The sequence below is a fragment of the Marmota flaviventris genome, chromosome X (genome assembly GCF_047511675.1).
Source record: "Marmota flaviventris isolate mMarFla1 chromosome X, mMarFla1.hap1, whole genome shotgun sequence".
In the NCBI taxonomy this organism is placed as follows: domain Eukaryota; kingdom Metazoa; phylum Chordata; class Mammalia; order Rodentia; family Sciuridae; genus Marmota; species Marmota flaviventris.
The window spans coordinates 56204281-56226648 of NC_092518.1; the positions used below are offsets into that span (position 1 = coordinate 56204281).

General features: G+C 37.3%; 1 protein-coding gene and 1 long non-coding RNA gene across 5 annotated transcripts in view; one reads left to right on the forward strand and one right to left on the reverse strand.

The window, feature by feature from the left end:
• The window catches only part of LOC139703090 (uncharacterized), a 639290-nt gene that overhangs the window by 345057 nt on the left and 271865 nt on the right, over window positions 1–22368 (forward strand). The gene's annotated exons all lie outside the window — the stretch shown is intronic.
• Ogt (O-linked N-acetylglucosamine (GlcNAc) transferase) overlaps window positions 1–22368 on the reverse strand; it is a 38123-nt gene that overhangs the window by 15003 nt on the left and 752 nt on the right. For 3 of the 4 annotated variants that reach the window (XR_003582857.3, XM_071606479.1, XM_027935771.3), the window contains 9 exons: window positions 19578–19758; window positions 18350–18593; window positions 11894–11962; window positions 8511–8627; window positions 2829–2908; window positions 2106–2301; window positions 1712–1852; window positions 1011–1111; window positions 54–207 (listed from right to left, as the gene is read on the reverse strand). Coding sequence is in view for 3 of the 4 variants with exons in the window: in XM_071606479.1 (XP_071462580.1) it covers window positions 54–207; window positions 1011–1111; window positions 1712–1852; window positions 2106–2301; window positions 2829–2908; window positions 8511–8627; window positions 11894–11962; window positions 18350–18593; window positions 19578–19758 (1283 nt within the window). In the remaining variant the exon portion in view is untranslated. The remainder of the gene's footprint in view (window positions 1–53; window positions 208–1010; window positions 1112–1711; window positions 1853–2105; window positions 2302–2828; window positions 2909–8510; window positions 8628–11893; window positions 11963–18349; window positions 18594–19577; window positions 19759–22368) is intronic. The other variant, XM_027935772.3, reaches the window with a different exon arrangement.

The following is a 22368-nucleotide window of genomic DNA, read 5'->3' on the forward strand; positions in this document are numbered from 1 at the left end:
AAGTTTCGTAAAATAAACTCTTGGTGCTACAATACACAATTAAACAGGAGTACCTTGTGAATGGAAGCCAGATTGCTGTGGGCATCTGCAAATGCAGGGTTAATCTGGATGGCACGAGTATAACACTGCAAGGCTCCCTGAACATCCTGCATCTCCTTTAGAGTGTTTCCCATATTAGAGTAGGCATCAGCAAAGGTAGGACTTATTCTGAAGGAAAGGACAAAGGTTTTACAAAGGTTTTATTTATATAGTACAAAAATCTTTAACCCCTATCATGTTACTTTTTTCTGTTATTAAAAGCCATTTAAGAGGCTGGGGTTGTGGCTGAGTGGTAGAGTGCTTGCCTCACATGTGTGAGGCACTGGGTTCAATTCTCAGCACTGCATATAAATAAAGGTCCATCAACAACTTAAAACTATTTTTTTTAAAAAAGCCATTTAAGCAGGGTGCAGTGGTGCACACCTATAAACCTAGTGGCTCAGGAGGCTGAGGCAAGGGGATTGCAAGTTCAAAGCCAGCCTTAGCAATTTAATGAAGCACTAAGCAACTCAATGAGACCCTATCTCTAAATAAAAGAGGAGAGGAGATTTGGCTCAGTGGTTGAGTGGCCCTGAGGTTCAATCCCTGGTACCAAAAAAATTTAAAAAGTCAATTAAGCTGGGCACAGTGGTGCATGCCTGTAATTCCAACAACTTGGGAGGCGGGGGCAGGAGGATTGCAAGTTTAAGGCTAGCCTCACCAACTTAGCAAGACCCTGTCTCAAAATGAAAGATAAAAACTGCTGAAGATGTAGCTCAATCCGCTTGAATCAAATGTATGAAATATGATGTCAAGAGCTTTGTAATGTTTTGAACAACTAATAAAAAAAAAGATGTAGCTCAGTGTCTAAGCACTCCTGGGTTCAATCCCTAGTATCCCTCTCCAAAAAAGAGCCATTTAAGTGCCAGCCAAATGACAAGCCATTAAAAATTAAAAGATACCTAAAAACAATAAGGCTGTGAGTTTCTTACCGAATAGCTTCCTTATAATGCATCAGAGCTTCCTGCAGCTTGCCCTGCTGCTGTAGTACACTTGCTAAATTTGAATGGGCAGCAGCAAACTCTGGGAAGACCTATAGGGTCAAGATCAAAACTCAAGTTTAAAAAAAATCCTGCCAAAACAAAAGTAATAACTTCTCACAATCCTAAGAACCTTGCTCAAATACCTTTATACCTCTTAGCTTTTCTCCATCTTTTCCAAGTTTATTTATTATTCAAAGCTTAGTTGCCCAGATTCTACCTCCTCTTCTCCTTTATACCTCTCCTTGTTTCAAACATGAGGTAGACCTTTCCTCCTCATAGTTTATACTGACCACTCCATCACCACCAAAATCTCTCTTCTGAGCTCCAGACCACATCTACTTATCACCATATAGCTATCAAGACACTGAAATCACATACTTACTGCTAATTCCTCTTGAACTGTAGCTGTTTAATTTTTTGTATAGATACTATCTAACCATAAAATGATGAACTCTGAATGTAGAGATTTCTTGAATGTCACACAGGACCCCATGTTCCTAGCTACTTAATTACTGGTTCAATGAATAATAATCCTCTTTTAAATGATTCAACCAATATTTTTATAAAAGAGGTGGAAGACATAGCACACTTAACCACTTTCCCTCTACTATCACATAAACAAAATATTAGCCACCCCACCCTCGACATACTTCTAATGCTTTACGATACAAGCGAACTGCCTCTTCAATGTTTCCCTGTTCTCGTTTGATATTGGCTAGGTTATTCAGAGAGTCTGCATGGGTGGGACATAGACGAAGAGCTGTGTTATAGCAATCTTCTGCTTCAGCAACCTAGAAAACAAAACAAACCTATTCAAAACCTATACCAAATAATCGTAGGGCCACCACTGATACTGTTCTAACAATTTTAATAATTAGTTAAGCATGGCTAATAATACTCCAGAAAATAGATATTTTCTAGTATTCTTCCCATCAACCAAAACTCCACAGTAAACCAATATAAGCATCTCAATACTTAATAACATTAAAAAACTCATAATACTACCAAATAACAAAGAGATAAAACTGAGTAAAAAATCCTTACACTGCCCTTCTCTTTGAGAGCATTGGCTAGGTTGCAGTAAGCATCAGGGAAATGTGGTTGTAGTTCAATAGCTCGCCTGTAGGTGTCTATTGCCAAATCTATCAGGCCTTGCTCATAGTATACACAAGCCAGGTTGCCATGTACCACTGCATGATTTGGACTCAAGCTTAGGGCACGAAGGTAAGCTGCCACAGCTCTGTAAATAAAAAATAAAACACACACACACACACAAAATGCAACTAATTTTTAACTATACCAAAACAGGCCAATTAATTGTAACTAATTACAATTAATTCACACTATAGTATACTTAACCTCAAATGAAAAATGCACCTTTATAAAATGTGCTTTCATACTGAGAAACTGTCTATTCCCACATAAGAAATAGGCTTTCCTTTGACAACAACAAAGAAGTGAAGTTCAGATTTACTTAGCTTTCTGAATTATAGCAAAGGAATAATTTACCCTAAGAGATAATTAATCATTTCAACAGTTCTACAATAAAGAAAATTTCAACTGAACTCCCAGTGAGGATAAAGGCTTTCAGGAAATCCAACAAGGAAAATCCAGGCGAAAATATCTGTAAAGAAACAGTAACACAGCAGGGAAAAACAACATACGAGATAAGAAAAATATGTTTCAACAAGTTATTGCCATATCTTCAGTCCAAATCCTCATACAACAAAGACTCAAGAAAATTTATTAAATAGAACATTCACTCACCTGTCAAAAATGCGTGCCTCTTTCAAAACATTTCCTAAATTGATATAAGCATCCAGAAAATTTGGGTCAAGTGTAACAGCCTAAAAATTACAAAACAGTTACTTAGAGCAAGTTATTTTTTTTTAAATTCTGAGGTTACTTTAAACCTCCAATTATATTTTCTAGAATTAAAATATTATTTTTAAACACTAAATACTTATGTAGTTCCCTCTCATTATTTATAAACCTCAATCTTATCAAAACAACTGGGGGTGTAGCTCAGTACACTTGCCTAACATTGGAGAGACCCTGCCTTGATCAGCAAACAAAAGACTTCAAGGTGGCCCAAACCTATAATTCTAGTTACTTGAGAGGCTAAGGCAGGAGGATCACAACTTTGATCACAACTCAACGAAACTCTATCTCAAAAAGCAAGAGGGGCTACACTACAGTAAAACAAAACATGTTCATATAAACAAAATGGGTCCTTATGGGAAAAAACTAAAAACTGAGTCCATCCAGTTTTACTGAATGCTTCTAATGATTTAGCCCTATTTTATTCACAATTAGCCAATCTAACTCTTCTTAAAAAATAATGGCAGAAATAAGCAGCAAGCTCTTAATGAAAAGGAAATGTATATCTAAGTTTTATAAATTCGACTGCATACTAAGTAAGATATGTAATTACAGCTAAATTCTCACAAAAATATATAATTTCAAGTTGACACTAACAATTAAATGATATCTCCCAATAGTTATGAAACTGTCCTAAAATATAACTAGAACTGTTTTTAAACTGTCCTAAAATATAGAAGAGTGAAATTCAATCTGTCAAATATTAAGAATTCATCCTGGATATCATCATAGGCTATTAAATCAGACCCTCTGAAAAAGCAGCCAGGACATCCCTATCTAGTATGAGTTCTTTATACAAGCAACCACGGTAGATAACCACTGATCAAGAAAACTATTTAGCTGGACACAGTGGTGCATGCCTGTAATGCCAGCAACTTGGGAGGCAGGAGGATCACAAGATTGAGGTCAGACTCAGCAAATTAGTGAGGCTCTAAGCAACCTAGTAAGATCCTACCTCAAAATTAAAAAGGGCTGGGGATGTAGCTCAGTGGTAAAGAGTCCCTGTGTTCAATCCCCAGTACAAAAAAAAAAAAAAAAGGAAGGTACTCAGAGCTGGACTGGGCATGATGGCTCATGCCTACGATCCCAGCAAAGGAGGCTTTAAGAAGGAGGTTGTAGAGTTAAGACTAACCTCAGCAAGTTATTGAAACCTTGTCTCAAAAACAGAAATATAAGTACTTATTAACCACAAATTAGCAAATCAGTTTCTTTAAAAATAAATAAATAAAGGTATTTCGGGGTTTGGGAATATAGCTCAGTGGTAGAGTGCTTTGCCTAGTATGTATGAGGCCCTGGGTTTTGTACCCAAGCCCCAACCCACCCCCAAAAATAAGACATTCCTGTTGTGTGGTAAATGCAAACTTTAACCAAAACAGTGAAGAGGTAATGATTAATGGTAAATTTGAAAGACACTTCCTCTTCCCTTAGATGGTAATTTTTACTACAAGGCATAGATTGTCTGTAGTGATAGATGCCTATCCTAAACACTTTTCACTACAGAAATTTTCAAATGTACACAATAGCAGAATATAAAAACAAAACCCCAGGTCTCTGTTACCCATCTTCCATAATTCATAAATCATCTTCAGTCTTATGTAATCTATATTCCAAACTAATCTCCCATTCTCCATATCATTTTTTTAAGGTAGCAGGGATGGAACTCAGGGGCACTCGACCACTGAGCCACATCCTCAGCCTTATTTTGTATTTTATTTGGAGACAGGTTTCACCGAGTTGCTTAGTGCCTCACTTTTGCTGAGGCTGGCTTTGAACTCGCAATCCTCCTGCCTCAGCCTCCCGAGTCCTGGGATTACAGGTGTGTGTCACCACACCCAGCTCCATATCATTTTGAAGGAAATCCCAGACACCTCTTTCCATTTGAAAATATCCCAATATGTATCTCAGGGAGTATACAAAAATGCTCTTCCCTCCCAACATAACCACAAAACCATTACCATACCTAAAAATAATAATAATTCCTTAACATCAAATATCTATTCAATGGTCCAATTTCTGATTAATTTTGACTAGGGATCCAAGTAAGACCCAAACAATGACAACATGCCTTTCTAAGTTTCTTTTAATCCTTGAAATTAAAAAGTTTAATTTAAATCTCATTTTTATTCCTATACATGGTTGACGAAATCATTGTCCTATACAGCTCAGTTTGGATGTTGCTAAATGCATGCCTCTGGTGTTTTTTAGTGTTTCCTTGTCCCATGTATTTCCTGTAAATTGGTAGTTAGAATTGGAAGCTTAAATCAGATTTGGGTTCTTGATTTTTTTCTCTTTTTTGGTAGTTCTGGGGATGGAACCCAGGGCCTCGAGCATGCTAGGCAAGTACTCACCAGTAAGCCACATCCCCAGCCCTCTTGTTTCTTTTTGCAAGCCTACTTCACTGATGTAATTATTTATTTATTTTTTGGTATTGAGATTGAACACAGGGGTGCTTAATCACTGAGCTACATTTCTCAGCCCCTTTTATTTTTATTTTTTTTTTTTTTTTTATTTTGAGACAAGGTCTCTCTAAGTTGCTGAAGCTGGTTTTGAATTTATAATCCTCCTGCCTCAGCCTTCCAAGCTGGAATTATTTACTTCAATCACAATACTTGACTGTTATCTCTTTTGTTGTCATTGATAAACGCCTAAATGTATTAATGATGATATTCTACCAATCCTTCTTCATTTATTAGCTAGAATACTTTGATGCAGAGAAACTTTTTCCCATCAACTACTATGTTATCCTGAGGTCCAGTTCACACAGGAGAGGGAAGACAAAAGTTTAAAACTAATTTTTAACTAACAAGTAATAATTATGCATATTTTGTAGTATAATATTATGTTTTTATCTATGTATATATATTGTAGAATCAATCAAGCTAATTAATGTATGTGTCACCTCACCAAGTCATTATTTTGTTAAGGTGAAAAGGTTTAAAAATCTACTTCTTTAGGTCTTTTTTTCTTCTTTATTCTTTTTGGACACAGGTTCTCATTATGTTGCTTAGGTTAGCCTTAAACTCCTGGGCTCAAACCATCATCCTGGGACACAGATATGCCTCACAACTCCTAGATTCATTTATAATTTTGAAATATACATTATTATTAACTGTGATCACCATGCAGTACCCTTTGATCAACATCTTCCCTTTCTTCATGCCCCTTCCCCACTAGCCTCTGGTAAACACCTTTTTAGTTTATTGCTAAGAGACTGACTTTTTTGATTCCACATGTAAGTGGGATCATACAGCACCTGTCTTTCTGTGGCTGGTTTACTTCACAGAGCATAAAATAGGCAACAAAAAGCAAAAATAGACAAATGGAATTCTATCAGAGTAAAAAGCTTCCACACAGCAAAACATTTAACAGAGTAAAGAGAAAATGGATTGGGTGAAAATATTTGCAAGCCATACATCTGATAAGGAGTTAATTTTCTTTTTCTTTTTTTAATATTTATTTTTTAATTGTAGTTGGACACAGTACTTTTATTTCACTTATTTATTTTTATGTGGTGCTGAGGATCGAACCCAGGGTCTCACACGTGGGAGGTGAGCATTCTACACCGCTGAGCCACAATCCCAGCCCAGGAGTTAATTTTCAAAATATAAAAGGAGGTCAAGAGCAAGAAAGCAAACAACCCAATTTTTAAAAGGGGCAAAGGATGTGAACAGACATTTCTTAAAAAAAAAAAAAAAAAAAAAGAGAGAGAAGGAGAGAGAGATAAAATGGCCAAAAGACACATGAAAAAAAAAAAAAAAAAAAAACCAAAAAACTTAACATCTCTCTAATCATCAGTAAAATGTGAATTAAAACCACAACGTGTTGGGCTGGGGCTGTGACTCAGTGGTAGTGTGCTTGCCTCGCATGTGTGAGGCCCTGGGTTCAATCTTCAGCACCACCTAAACATAAATTAATAAAATAAAGATGTTGAGTTTAAAAAAAAAAAAAAGTCGTTCTTCTAAACCAGTTTTTTTAAAATGAGTTGCTCCTGGGCTACAGATGTAGTTCAGTAGTAGAGTACTTGCCTAGCATACACAAGGCCCTGGGTTAGATCTCAAACACCAAAGTTTTTTTGTTTCTTTTTTTTTAATTAATTTTTTAAATTTTATATATGACAGAATACAATTCTTATTACACATATAGAGCACAATTTTTCATATCTCTGGTTGTATACAAAATATATTCATACCAGTTGGTATCTTCACACATGTACTTTGGATTATAATGACCATCACATTCCACCATCCAACCCCATGCCCCCTTCCTTCCCCTTCCACCCCTCTGCCCTATCTGGAGTTCATCTATTCATCCCATGCTCCCCCTCCCTACCCCACTATGAATCAGCCTCCTTATATGAGAGAAAACATTCGGCATTTGGTTTTTTGGGATTCACTAACTTCACTTAGCATTATCTTCTCTAACTCCATCCATTCACCTGCAAATGCCATGATTTTATTTTCTTTTATTGCTGAGTAAAATTCCATTGTGTGTGTGTGTGTGTGTGTATGTATATATATATATATATATATATATATATATATATATATATATATATGCCACATTTTTTTATCCATTCCCCAATCAAAAAATGGGCCAAGGACCTAAACAGACACTTCTCAGAAGATGATATACAATCAATCAACAAATATATGAAAAAATGTTCATCATCACTAGCAATTAGAGAAATGCAAATCAAAACTACTCTAATATTTCATCTCACTCCAGTCAGAATGGCAGCTATTATGAATACAAACAACAATAAGTGTTGGTGAGGATGTGGGGAAAAAGGTACACTCCTACAACGAAAATTGGTACAGCCAATATGTAAAGCAGTATGGATATTGCTTGGAAAATTGGGAATGGAACCACCATTTGACCCAGCTATCCCTCTCATCAGTCTATACCCAAAGGACTTAAAAACAGCATATTACAGGGACACAGCCACATCAATGTTTAGAGCAGCACAATTCACGATAGCTAAACTGTGGAACCAACCTAGATGCCCTTCAATAGATGAATGGATAAAAAAAAGTTTGTTTTTTTCTTAGAGAGTTGTTCCTTAATAGAGTTAAAGAGAGTTCACCTTTTTCAAAAGGTGACTAGTCTTTTTAGTATGATTATGAACTCATGGATTTAAACATATTTTATACATTTTAATATATTTCAGTTTTTATTCCCACTGATACTCAAGTCCCATTTAGAAAGTGGGAGCCTCTACCGAGTCATTCTGACACAAATACATCAAAGCTTTCTGGTATGACAAGGCATTTCAGACAAATTTTGTACATTTCTTGCCCCAGATCTGGAATCAGCTTTTCATCAAGAAGCTTTGGTTTTTCAAAGTAAAGCTACCCTTTTAAAAAAGAACTTTCAGTTACTTAAGTACGATCTCAATGCAAAACTGGAAAACTGCCATATCATATATGATCCAGCAAATACTGCAATACTGTCAGAGAAACAAAGGTATTCTGGGCTGGTTAAGTAAAGGCCTAAATTATTTAATTCTAGTAAGGACATTCTGCACACATAAGTACATCATGAATACCAATTATTAATTTAATAACTAACCTTTTCAAAGTGATGGATTGCAAGCCAAATTTCCCCTTGTGCATTGAAAACACAGCCAAGATTACTCCAAGCTACTGCAAAGTTCGGTTGCGTCTCAATTGCTTTCAAATAACATGCCTTAGGAGGGGTTAATGAAAGAAGATGGGAGGGGAAGGAGGTAAAGGGAAAGGGGAAAATTTGTAAAGGGAAAAAAAAAAAGATTGGGGGGGGGGAAGAAGGTGATATCATTATTCCTTCTCTGACCAGTCAAAAGTGACCCTGCAGCATAGGCTCGCTTGCGCCAAAACTAATGCGCTGCCACAGCTGGCTGCTCCTGCGCCTGCGCCACCAGAACCCAAGTGCAAACCACCATGTTCAGTTCTGTCAACCAATGACCAACCCTTACACTGGAACTCATTGGGAGGTCAGTTGCTATAATTCTAATACTGAACTTTTCTTACCTGAACACCTAAGAGCTCTGATTACATTTTCAAGTGATATCTAGAGGGAACCACTTAAGACCAAGTATTCACATTTCCCAAAGTGTGTTCTATGAGGTGTTAAAAAATATCACTGGATAAAAAGGATTTCATGGTCAAGTAAATTAGGAAAATAGAAAACAGGTTTCTTTACAACTCTACAAGGACTTCCGTTAGCCTTTAATACTATTAAAAGATTCCCTGAACTTAGTTGACCATGGAACTCTTCTCTCATTGAACATTTTATTAGAGTACTATGAAACACATTTTGGGAAATACTGCTCTGGATAATGTTTCTAACATTAAAACTATGCTCCTGAGTTAGAGAAAACATGTTTTTCTGCCAAGTCAGATATCTTAGCCAGACTTTCAGTTACAAATTCATAATGCCCCTATATTCCATGGAGGACTGAAGCTGAAACCTCACATGACAGGATTGCACCTAGGTTGAGGTCCCTGTAATGCGAGCGCAAACATCGCTTGCGCCACCTAACAGCATCGCACTGCGCAATCGCTGCGAACTGCTGCGCTACGTAGAACACCCCTAGACGCAGCAAACGGCCAACCAGATCCATTAATCTACTAGACAGGCCCATAGAGAATATTTGTTTAATGAGATTAGTTGGACTCAAGGTATGTTAAAACCCAATTTTATCCAAAAAGGCTACAGAATAGGACTGAGGGAGCCAGTCAATCAGATTACTCATCTAGTCAACCGTTCACAGGGGCTCATTCGCACGCAATGCGCATTAACGCTGCGCAGCCTTTGCGCTACTGCAGGGTCACAGCGCATCATCAGAAGAGCAGAATGCTGCAATCCAAACAAAGAAGAAAAAAGGAAAAAAAATGAACAACAAGAAGAGTTAGAAGCTTTAACTAGTAAATTATCTCTAATAATTTTAATATCTTAATTAACTTTTACTTATCTTTGACAGAATTGTGGCTATAGTATAAAACATTCTCTTACATAACTTGCTTGTAAATAAAATTATTTTAAGCTGTTTTTGAAGCCACAAGACAGAAGATTCAGGCATGGAGGCAAATTGTTTTGCTGTGGCAGTTACAAACCCGTTACCATATTTCTCATCATGTGACTTTTCGGTGCGTTCCTTGCTGGAAGAGGAGGAGGAGGTTGTGTGTCTGCCCTAGATCCAGGCCTCGAGCTCCCTTCAGCGAGGCACCTTACGCATGGAATAGGAGGTTTCACCCACCTGAAACCTTCTAAATACAATATCAATGGTGAAAAACCAAAAACAAGAGAGAAAATAAAAACAAGATCATTAGTAAAAGTTCAACAAAGCAATTGAAATTCTTTGGATGTCTATTACATATGGGAATGAGGACAGTCTCAAGTCTGTAACATGGGAAACATGCAGAAGGGAGAGGGTTAATCAGGGCTATTGCATACAGCAGGGATTTTTGCTGGAAGAAAGGCTCTTCATTTTCTACAAAGAACTTAATTTTGTTTCCATCTACTAGGAATATGCTGGCTTGAATTTTCAAATGCACTGATTACAAAAGAAATACATTGCATTTCACTCAAGAGTATTTTCTTTTTACTAAGTTCTCACAAAAACCAGAATAACATTTTTCAAACTAGGTGTCTCCAGAGCTCTGAAATAAAGAAGTCAGCAACCTAAGGCAGGCGCAATGTCTCAGCCTAAACCGATCTCTAAAGCTGCAGTGAAGTGCAATTCATGTTAGCTGTCCGCTTGGTGGAGTGACAATTAATAGAAGCATAACGAATATTTGTTCTATAAATTACCAATTAGATTTATCAGCTAAGATTGAAATCAATTACAGTTCATTAACTGGAAACCTACATAAGGTTATTCCAAAGTGTCAGCAGCAGAATTTATGAGGTATGCACATAAACTAGTGCCTTTTAACATTAGATGGTGCTAAAAAGCCTTCTCCCTCCCTCGATGAGAAGTCAAACAGACAGCTACGCTGCGCATACACTCCACGCATTAGCATGCGCGTGGGGCTCAGAGCAACAGGTGGGAGTTTCAGAAGCATTCTGGTTTCTCCCCACTCCTCACCCCTGCAGCGCGGTTGCGTAAGGTGGCTTGTAACAACACAATTGCATTTATAAATTTAATTGTAAATTATACCAAAAGCTTTAATTAACCCAACCTGGTATTCAAATTCATTATTTGGAAACAATGCTAAAAGCCACCTTTCCACTTTGGCAAGTTTTCTTTCGATCAGTCCATTTCCCAAACAAACCAGCTTTGTCTTTCTTTTTTTTTTTTTTTTAAGGAGGTGGGTGGGGAGGAATAAAAGAAGGAAGTGAGGAAGAAAAGAAGGTAGACAACTAGGATTGGAAAAGAGGAAAAAGGAACTTAGGGAGGGAATGGGGACAAGAAGGGGCAGGATAGTCCAATTATTAATTTGCAATCATTTTAATAGCCTTTCTTCCACTGTAAAAAAGGGGAGGAAGATGAAGGGAGGAAGGTTAAATAAGAATTTTAAATGCCAGTATTACAGGGTAACATTTGGATGAAATTCTTCTCCACTTACAAGCCACAAAGGACTTAGAAGAGCAGCATTTTCAATGGCACCTGCATCATATAGGAGTCTTGAGCCAAATCACAGGCGCTCTGCTTGTCACCAGCAGGCAAGCCTCAGATTTGAAGGAATGTTATTTATTCCCACATAAGATCATGACGGAGCCCATTGTTTAAAGATGATCTAGCTCAGCAGAAAGGCTCCACAATGTTCAGGTTCTTGCTTTACCCCCAGATTTAGAACAGATATGCCAAAGCCTGGCCCTGCTCTAGTCTGAGGCGAGTCATGTCGACAGTTTTCCTCAGTTTCACAGGACTGTTTTGTGAAGATAGCTCAATGAAGAGTTGAAGACTTGGCAAAAAAGTACAAGTTTTCATAACACTGATGTTTAAATGTGTTCTATCAAACACCTACCTTGGCTTCTTCCAAGCGACCCAGGGCTTTAAGCAGGTTCCCCAGGTCACTGCGAACACAGTACAAATCCTAGAAACCCAGAGATAATGTTATTAATTACACTGATTTGTTGATCAAAACATCTTGAAATCACTTCTGCACATTTAGTTCTCTGCCATTTTATTACTGACCAAAATATACTGCATGACAAACCTATGTGCAAGACCACAATCTCTTACCCTCAATTCCAAATCCCCAAAGTCCCCCAAAACTTACTGTGTGTTTGTGTGTGTAGTGATGGGGATTGAATCCAGGGGCGCTCTAACACTCAGTTACATCTCCAATCCTTTTTTATTTTGAGACAAGGTCTTGTTTAGTTGTAAGAAGAATTTGTGATCCTCCTGCCTTAGCCCCCCGCCAAAATCACTAGATTATAGGCATGCACCACCACACCCAGGTCTACATGACACTATTTATACATTTCTCACTTAGTATGAACACTCATCTTTTGCTGCAGAAATATGTTTTTTACTCTAATATGCTGTTCTAGACCAATCTGGGAGTTTCACATATGGTGTTATGTTCTAAAATCCTAAAAATTCTGGATTTTGAAATGCATCTGACCCCATCAGTTTCAGATAAAAGACTATGGGACCTTACAAGAGCCTCTTTCCTCTTCAAACGTCAGTTGTTACAAAAATGATTGAATATTTATTCAGCTGTTTTATTCAAGGTTATGATGAATCACTCCTGCATCAAGGACCAAAAATTTTCCATAGCAGAAAAATAGTACTGCACTTAGCAAGTGATTACCCATCAACAAACCTACCCTTTGGCTCTCAGGCATATTTAGAAACCTTGACTACATTTCGCTCTTAGGCAGAAGGATTACCATCCAACCACAGCCTCAATCCTGACACCTGCCACTAGATTACTCATTACTATTAAGTGCCATCAGGGCTGAGTGGGTGAATAATGAAAAGCAGTTGACTCTGCTTTTTTATTAGCAGCTCAATTGTGTTGCTAGTCATCTGACTCGCCAGTCCATTCCTCAGTATGAGACACTCATCAGAACAGTGAGCTTATATTTTTATTTGTCCTTGTTTGCCTTTGTCAGTCAAATCTATTAGTCAACAAGCAGAGATAATAGCAATACAAAGTGTACTTCTCATTCCAAATGGTTCCATGGGTCAAAGTGCCTTAATTCCTACAATGTGCTGTTTCATCAACTGTGCCAAAGAAACACCATATATATTATTCTCTCTGCAACTATACTATGGTTTCCAGAATCCACTGATTAATTTTACTGATAAGCAGCTTTTATGATTATATATTACCGTTCACAAGGCAAACCAAAATGTTTGCTGATAAAGTATACTGGCTGCCACAGAAAATTCATGGTTGGCCATACTGGGTTGAGCACCCTAATAGTTACCTGACGCAGTATTGTCCCTTAAGCAATGACTGATATTTTGAAAGTATATGGTTTTCTCTCATAACATTAAGCACAGAACAACACTAAACCTCAAAACTCTACAGGTGCCATTAATCTAATTACAGATTTATCATCCTTCAAATTAATCTAAGCACTTTTAAGCCCTATTTGTAGTCTCAGACGCAATGGATTCTATAATGGTGCTCTCTACCTTTGTATGTTTTTACCCCTACACTTTAAAGTTATCCATTTTGGCATGCCTGTATCATCCAATCTGCTCAAACTCCTACTATTTAATTGTGGCTATAAATCTTTGGAATATTACCAACTCCTTTGCCTTTTCTGAGCCATAATAACCAGAAGTCTCAGAATAACTCTCCAACAATGGCTACACATTTTAGCCAACTGTTACATAATTTTCCCTCTAGTTTCTATAAACTCTTGGATGGATGCCAATCACATCCTAACAATATATCTGTCATTTAGTTATATCATCAAGATCCATTACAGCATATTAAATGAAATTAACACAATCCTATCATTAAAAATAGATGTTTTAGATAATCAACAAGGCAGTTTTAGAAAAAGGCAGAGTATGACATATTAAACATAACAGGGAAATCTAATTCTGGGGATCCAAACATATGCATATATCTCCCTAATGTTTAGAAAATGCCAAGAATAGTCAGGTGCAGATACACACACCTGAAGTCCCAGTGAACTGGAAGAACAGGAGAACTGCAAGTTTGTGGCCAGCCTCAGGAACTTTGCAAGGACCTAAGCAACCTAGTAAGATTCTGTCTCAAGATAAAAGGGATAGGGATGTAGCTTAGAGGGAAATCGCCCCTGGGTTCAAACCCCAGTATGAGAGGGGAAAAAAAGAAAATGCAAGAATACTACCATTCTCCCCAAAATTTCAAAACCTACAGCAACAAATTCTGCTTCATCTGTCAAATCACGAACAGTATCTGCTAAGAGAATCAACATTTCTAAAGCCTGGCCCATTGTACCCATCCCAGATTAATATCTTTCATGAAAAACTTTATTCAATAGGATGCCTGAAACTGAAGGAAAAAGAAATTAATTGAATCCTTTACCATCCAGGGACTTACAATCTACAGAGAAGGACAAGGCACACACATACTAAATGTCCACACAGTAGTAAAAGTAGATGAGCTCAAAGGAGAAGTTTAAACTTATCCTTGAAAGATATGAGTAGAGGTTTAACAAAGGAAGAGGGCATTGCAAACAAGAGAAAATAGTGTGAATAAAGGTAAGGAATTAGCTGGGCACAGTGTCACATGGCTTAACTCCAGCTACTGGGTAGGTAGAGGCAGGAGGATTGCAAGCTCAAGACCTTGGCAACTTAAGGAGACCCTGTGTCTCAAAATAAAGACTAGAGCTGGGAAATTAGCTTGATAGTAGAGCTGAGTTCAATCCCCAATACCACCAAAAATAAATAAAGTAAAGGTAAGGAATTAGAAATAAGATTTTCCTTTATAACTATTGCTCCTAAGATTGCAACTGTTTCCTGACTCCTAAAGCCCCCAGTCTTACCCCCCATAACATCTCTATATATACATACACATGAAGTAAAATCAGGTCGATAAAAACCTGCAGTAGTTCTCAATTGCCTCTCAAATTAAATTCAAACTCCTCAGCCTCTCTATTCTTTTGAAATCTTCCAATTGACTCTGCTCTACTACACTCACTTCTTGTTACTACTTGACTCACCACTTCAGCCAAGGAAGTCTACTTGCTATTTACCTTCCTACAGAATGCTTAGGTTATAAGCACCCACTCGAGGAAATCTTCTGATTAATACTCTCCAACGATAATCATCCGAGGAGCTTACATCTTTTTTTCCTTTATGGGTCAGATCTGTCTCATATAATAACCCACAACTTTCTGCCCACAACACATCTCTCCAATTCCTAACCAAGCACTATATATGCAAAAGGCACTCAAATATTTAAATGTGACATTTTCAAGACAAACTTAACAAAAAGCTGAACAGAGAAGAATAGAAATATATGGTTTTCCACAGTTTATAAGTGAGATTCACAACAATACATGACAGTAACACATGATGGTTAGGATGCCAGTAGCTCTGAGAGCTATGCACCATCAAAGCAGAAGTAATGCTTCAACAACCTATAGATTCAGAAATAGAGCTGCTTAAAGCAACTCAGGGTTACAATCATTATACAAGAAAACAATCCTATGCTTAATTTATAAATGGGATTGCCAGATATGGGCAACTCCAGTGAGCCATCATGTGAAAGAACACCAAATACAATAGTACCTTTAAATATAATGGGCTAAAATTTTAGCAAAATTGTTACAGCATGCCACATTACTGAAGATAATTCAGAATATAAAAATATGAAACAGCTTTATGTTTTACAAGTAATTTCTATTATCAAGACATGGGGGATAACTTATAAACTGACATATTTACCAACTTAAAAGATAAACACTGCTGAAAAGAGGTTAAAAGTACCTTAACATTTTTTCACTGCTACAAAAATTAAACAATCAGATTTTATTTTTCTTAGAATGCCAACTGCATCTATGATTCACGGTCACAATGTATTAATGATGCATTTAAGCACCACACATAAGGAACTCAAGATTCTATCAGCACTATATTGACATCAAGCCTTTGATAGTAAGTTTAAATCTAGTTTAGACTAGGTATCCTGAAATAAATTAAAACATGATCACCATAGTATATTTAATGTAATCAAGGGAGTTTGCACAATCCCGTATAATTCCATAATTTATTTTAGCACTATCTCACTTCTTTGGTAGGGCATGATGATAAGTTTACTGTTAACAGATTAACATGGTTCTGTCTCCCACTTTAGATTTCCCTTTTCAATACACTCCTATGATTTGGTATACTATCAGTAGCAGTGGCTGGCTGCTCTACTACATGCAAAGGCAACTAAAAACTGGAGCCAAGGAAATCAGAATGAAAATCGGTCAAGACCTAAGTTGTACAAGACAGCACAAGTGAAGGGTACAACCCAGATTAATAAAGAAAAATAACTTACTGGACTGTGACAACTAGGTACAGAGGTGAGCCCTGAGCCACTGGGAAGAATGGGGTCCAGGCCCCAATGGCAACTCATGTACAATTGCCCAAAACTTTCTATTGGTTACAAGTTAGATAGTACAGCAATAAAAATTAAAAGTCACTCAAATTTATACATACATACAAAGAGTATCTCTGAAATGATACACAAGAACTTACTGTCATTAGCTATATCCATGAGGAATGACTAGAAATTTTCACTGGATCCATTCAAAAAGCAATTAATTTTCTTTTTTTAAAAAAATCTTAAGATTTCAAAATTAACTAAAAAAAATAATTGTTCATAGATGTCACAATGGAAAGATTCTCAGATCTTTGAGCAAATTACTAAAGTAAGCTTCAGTCTCCTAACCTATAAAATGGGGATTAAGGGACAGCAGTATATGGTCAATGGTTTTCAAACTGTGCTCAAGGGCTGCCTTGAGGGGTGAGTGCCCACTGAGCACAGCATCCCCTTCTTTTATTTCTTTTCACTTTAACTTTTGCTTTGAAGATATTCAGGATCAAGTTTTAACATCCATTTCACCATTACTAGCTACATGATCACAAGAAAGTCACATAACCCTTGAGTCTATTTCTTTTTGTAATTGGTAAAATTAGAACTAATACCATTTACTTTGAAGTCTCATTGTGAGGATTAAAAAAAAAAATCATCTGAAGCAGTTAGCAGCGTCTAAGCACATAGAAGTCCAATAAGCGAGGTGTGGTGGTGCACGCCTGTAATCCCAGTATCTCAGGAGGCTCACCAAGTTCAATGGTAGCCCCAGCAACTCAGCAAAGCCCTAAGCAATTTAGTAAAACCCTACTTCAAAATTAAAAAAAAAAAAAAAACAGGTTGGGGATGTGGCTCAGTGTAAGTGCCTCTGAGTTCAATCCCCAGTACCCCCCAACCCAGGGGGAAAAAAAGAGGTCCAATAATTGGTAAATATTAGTAGTAATAACTGTTTACAAATTCCAGAGTTGTTATTAAACTGAATGTTAATAATATAGATTGGGAACATATTCTTAAACTTTTTTCTGGATTCCTACAACCATTCTCTATCACTTACCTTGTAAGTTTACATCTACTTTCCCTAACTACATCAAAAGTCATATGGGCAAGGCTTATATTTTTGTATCTCTCCGAGACCAAATAACTTATGTCTGAAGCTTATGAACTTATATCTGCCCTCTGGACCTGGATATCTTACCTGTTCTCCAGAACACATCTATAACTTAGACCAAAAAAAAAGAAGAAAAAGAAGAATTAAAAGCCTGGTGTGAGCCAGGCATGGTGGTGCACACCTGTAATCCCAGAGACTGAGGCAGGAAGATTTAAAATTTGAGGCCAGATTGGCCAGCAAATTAGTGAGACTCTAAGCAACTGAGACAAACCCTGTCTCAAAATAAAAACATAAAAAGGGCTAGGGATGGTAAAGCACCTCTGGGATCAATCCAATCCCCAGCACAAAAAAAAAAAAAAAAAACACCAACCCTGGTGTGGATACTATCACCTCAATTCTCTTATGTTGAAAGAGAATAGGCTATTGAGCAACAAATTTTGTAGCCTTGTTTAGCACCTTGTTTTTAATTTATTTTACATATTAAAACCTTTTACCTACCATTCCTTGAAAAATCAAGTAACTGTTACAAACACCTATTAAAATGTATCCCAAGTTAATCAAAACAGCTTAAAGAAACAATGTCATATGTCTTGTACTTTAGGGATGTTATAAAAAATTGACAGAGTTTCTTATAAGGATAATTTTTATGCTTTTTAACATAATTTGGTATATAAGACAAATTTCTTAACACAGACCAGGTCTAAGCATTTTCACCATTTTAAGTACATAAACATTTCTAAACCCTTGACTTTATTACAGGCAAAACAATTTCAGTATCAATTATGGTGTTTCTGGGGGACTTTCTGTGAAGGGAAAGTAATTATTAAAACTTTACTTACAGGATTGTACTGAAGAGCAGAGACATAAGCTTGTACTGCTCCTTCCATATCACCTGCTGCTACCAATGCAGCTGCTAGGTTAATATAACCATCGATGAAATCAGGCTTGAGACGCAATGCATGTCGATAATGTTCAATTGCTTCCTGCAATTGCCCTCTTTCCTTGTACACATTCCCCAAATTCGAATAGGCTTCTGCCAGAAGGGGGTTCTGTTTAATTGCCAGGGTGCTAAAGTGAGCAGATCTGGAAAAGGTGAAAGTGTTGATGCATGGGTATACATATTACAGAAAAGAAGGCACGGCCCATATGCAACTGTAACAGTTTCTGAAGATCCTGTGCTATTGCTAATTATGTAACATTACATTATCTTTTAACTGGCGCAGAGCAAAAAAAATGTTAGAAATCGGTTTTACAAAAATGAAGACATTCCAGATTTCAAATTAGAAAGCCTTTTCTTATTCAATTCTTTTTTTTTAAAAAAAATTTTTTTAGTTGTCAGTGGACATAATGCCTTTATTTTTATTCATTTATTTTTATGTGGTGCTGAGGATCGAATCCAGTGCCTCACCCATGCTAGGTGAGCACTCTACCACTGAGCCACAACCCCAGCCCCTTATTAAATTCTTCTTAGAGTCTTACTACCAAACTGCCACACTGTAAATCATGATCATTAATATTGAGAATGTGTGTGTCTCATTTCCTATTTGTAAGATTTAATGATGTACCTCTTTAAATGTTTAAATACACCAGAATGACAATTTATTAAAAGGACAAGAGAAAATTCTTCCCTTTTGATTAATTCAACTGATTAGCTAAAAGCAACACTTCTTAACAATGATGGCATTTCCAACATGAACTACATATGCACAGCATACACATTATCATTTCTGTGCATTTCAGTTCCTCAAGCTGACAGGTCTTGTAAACTTAAGACTGGATGCTCAGATGTACACTAAGAATAATTTGTTACCTGAAGACAGTTAATAAAGCAGCAGATCCAGGTGGAAAAATATAGAAAAAGTCCCTAGTCATATTGATAATATAACTACCACCACACAAAAGAAGGGAGAAAAACAGGCAGCCAAGCATTTCACAAGTGGGCAAAAGAGCAGATGTGTGTTGCTGGCGTTAACTGAAACCCAGTACAGGGAAAAATTCAAGTTCAAATACTTAAGTATCATTTTTTAAGCTCAGCACCCAGAGGTAGGTACCCCCCATATCTCCTACCTGTCCAGCCTTCGACACTGGAAGTGTATAGATGAAAGTAATAAAAGCACACCAGTATTGTCTGGCTCTTGTCTCCAGAGCTGCATGCAGTGTCTTTCAGCTGCCTCAAAATCTCCTGCCTGATATTCTCGATGTGCCAACTCAGCTAACCCTTGGAAGGAAAGCATACGTTTCGTTGGTTCTGGAGAATCATCAAAACATTTGAGGGAAGGAGGGGGGAAAACAAAAAGTTAGAAATGCAAACAAAAAAATGTAAAAATATGGTATATTAAACTTAAAGATGAAAATGCTTGAAACTATGTAAAGCACTAGAGTGTTCTGCATGTTATTTATAACCCCTAGTTAACATCAGGTGCAGAATTGGTATCTTTAGAATTCATCCATTAATTCTTTCTTTTCCAAGCCACATGGGAATATTTACTTCCAAATGAGATTACATTTGAAATATTTTATACTTCTAAATTCTAAATTCCATGTAGCATCTGAAGATTCACTAATAATTGTTCCTTATATCTTAGTTAACATACTGAAACAAAATATTAAATGTACAATCTGCAAAAGTCACAAAGATTTAATAATGTCATAATAACCTACCGAGAAACTTTAAATACTCTGTCCCATGTTTCAGGATGGATTTCTATGGGATGGGGTAATATTAACAATCTATCTCAAGCATCTCTTAATGTGGATGGGGACACAAAATGTGTTTTAAACTTATTATATTGATATGTTTATATTTCACAATTTAATTTTTTTTAAGGAGAGCACTACTAGAGACAAAGCTAAAGGAAAAAAAAACTAAAAAGGCAAGGCATTATTTGTAAAACAGATGATAAACAAGATGAATTCATTTGTCAAGAGCCAAAATATTTAAAGGGGCCATCAAACATTTTAAATAAAGACCTGAGGGCTGGGGTTATGGCTCAGTGGTAGAGTGTTTGCCTAGCACGTGTGAGGCACTGGGTTCAACCTTCAGCACCACATTAAAAATATATAAATAAACAAAATAAAGGGGAAAAAAGACCTGAGAAAAAGCTGGGTGTGGTGATGCAAGAGGAGATTGGCAAGGTCAAAAATAGCCTCAGCAACTTAGTAAGACTCTATCTCAAAACACACACACACACACACACACACACACACACACACACACACAGCAAGAATATACTGCTCCTCTACCATCCCAAACTCACAAGGAGACTAAATTAGCTAAACTCCACCCACACTGGTCTTAGCACTAACATTCTCCAAAAGCTGCGGCACTGAGAAAAGAAGGCATTGCAAACAACCCTATATAATAAGCAAGCACTGCAGTGGTTAAAAAAAAAAAAAAAACGGGAAAATGCTACAGTATAAGACACTGAATAAAACTCAACAGAATGAATTACAAATAAAAACACTTTGCTGTGTGTGAATTAATTCAGATACATAATGATAAAGAATATAGCTAAAACTCAGAAGGGGGGAGGAGACCAGCTTAAGTCTCAATGGTAAATATTTATCTAAACAGTGATACATTATTGGGATCTCAACCGCAGCACTTTCACTACAAGGCTGGAATGGGAAACCACAGACATTACTTAATTTTACCAAGGTCAGAGTGACAAGCTCAAATTTGAGCCTAGCTCCCCAATCATCAGAGTTGAAAGTGTTCTGGATACTCCGGAGAGCAAAGTAAATTTCCCAATAGAATGCACAGCTGACCAAGAAAAAACGAGCAGAAAAGACTTGCGTTCAAACTTGGGGGAGGTTATATCTAATAGAAACTAGAAAATTACATTTTAGAAAAGTCTAAGGACTTCCTAGCTCCTTAATTTAACACATTACTTTGTCACTTTCAAAGCTGTTTATCTTCTATTTTAACACTTGCATGACCACTTCCTCAAATAACGGAAATAAGGACTCTAGTACAGAATCTTAAAATCTTTAAAAATCACGGTGAGGGAATGGGGACGGAAGAACGGGCTAATTACGGATCCCACTCCGTACAATTATGGATAGGATACTAAAAAAGATTCACCTATTGCTTATTGCAGTGCCCCCCCCCCCAAAAAAAAAACAGTAACTAAAACCCTTGACACATCTCAACTGCGAAATCGCCAAAAACAACAATAACAACCACCACCACCACCTCACGGGAAACCTTAGAACCACAGTCCAATTCCCGAAACCCTCCCGCCCCAAATAATCTCAATATGGAAAGGCAGCCGAAGGACACTCCTATAATTTGGTTGTTTTCTTATTTTTAGTACCAAATGCACGAGACTGAATTGTCTAAAAGGGCAACCGCCTTGCACTTGTGCAGCTACACTCCAGTTGCTTTACAAACTCTTCAAGCAAAGATGGAAACTTAAAAAAAACATACACCCTATGAATAAAGAGATACTGGGCTAAAGAATGGGGATGGAAGACCCAGGCGGCGGCGGAGGAATACATCGAGAAAGTAACACAAAGCGAAAATTGGGCGGGCAGGGTGGTCAACGCAAAGCAACGCACCAGGGTGATTTCCCTCCCAAGGATAGGAAGTGGACCACAGGGTTGGCAACCTCGCGAAGGAAAGGGTGTGGTTCCCCGCGGGCGGGGAAGGACGACTGGGTGGGACACGCAAGCTGGGGGCAGCGAGTGGAATTGGGCGATGGCACAGGGAACCCCTGGAAATTTCCAATCTAAACCAGGACCGCTCAACCGAAAGAACACCATAAAGATGCCCAGCGAAGTGCTGCTCAATGTCCCCTCTTCTTGAGGTTACTTGAAGCACATCGACGAGCTTTTGATGGTCTTTGCGTGATGCAAA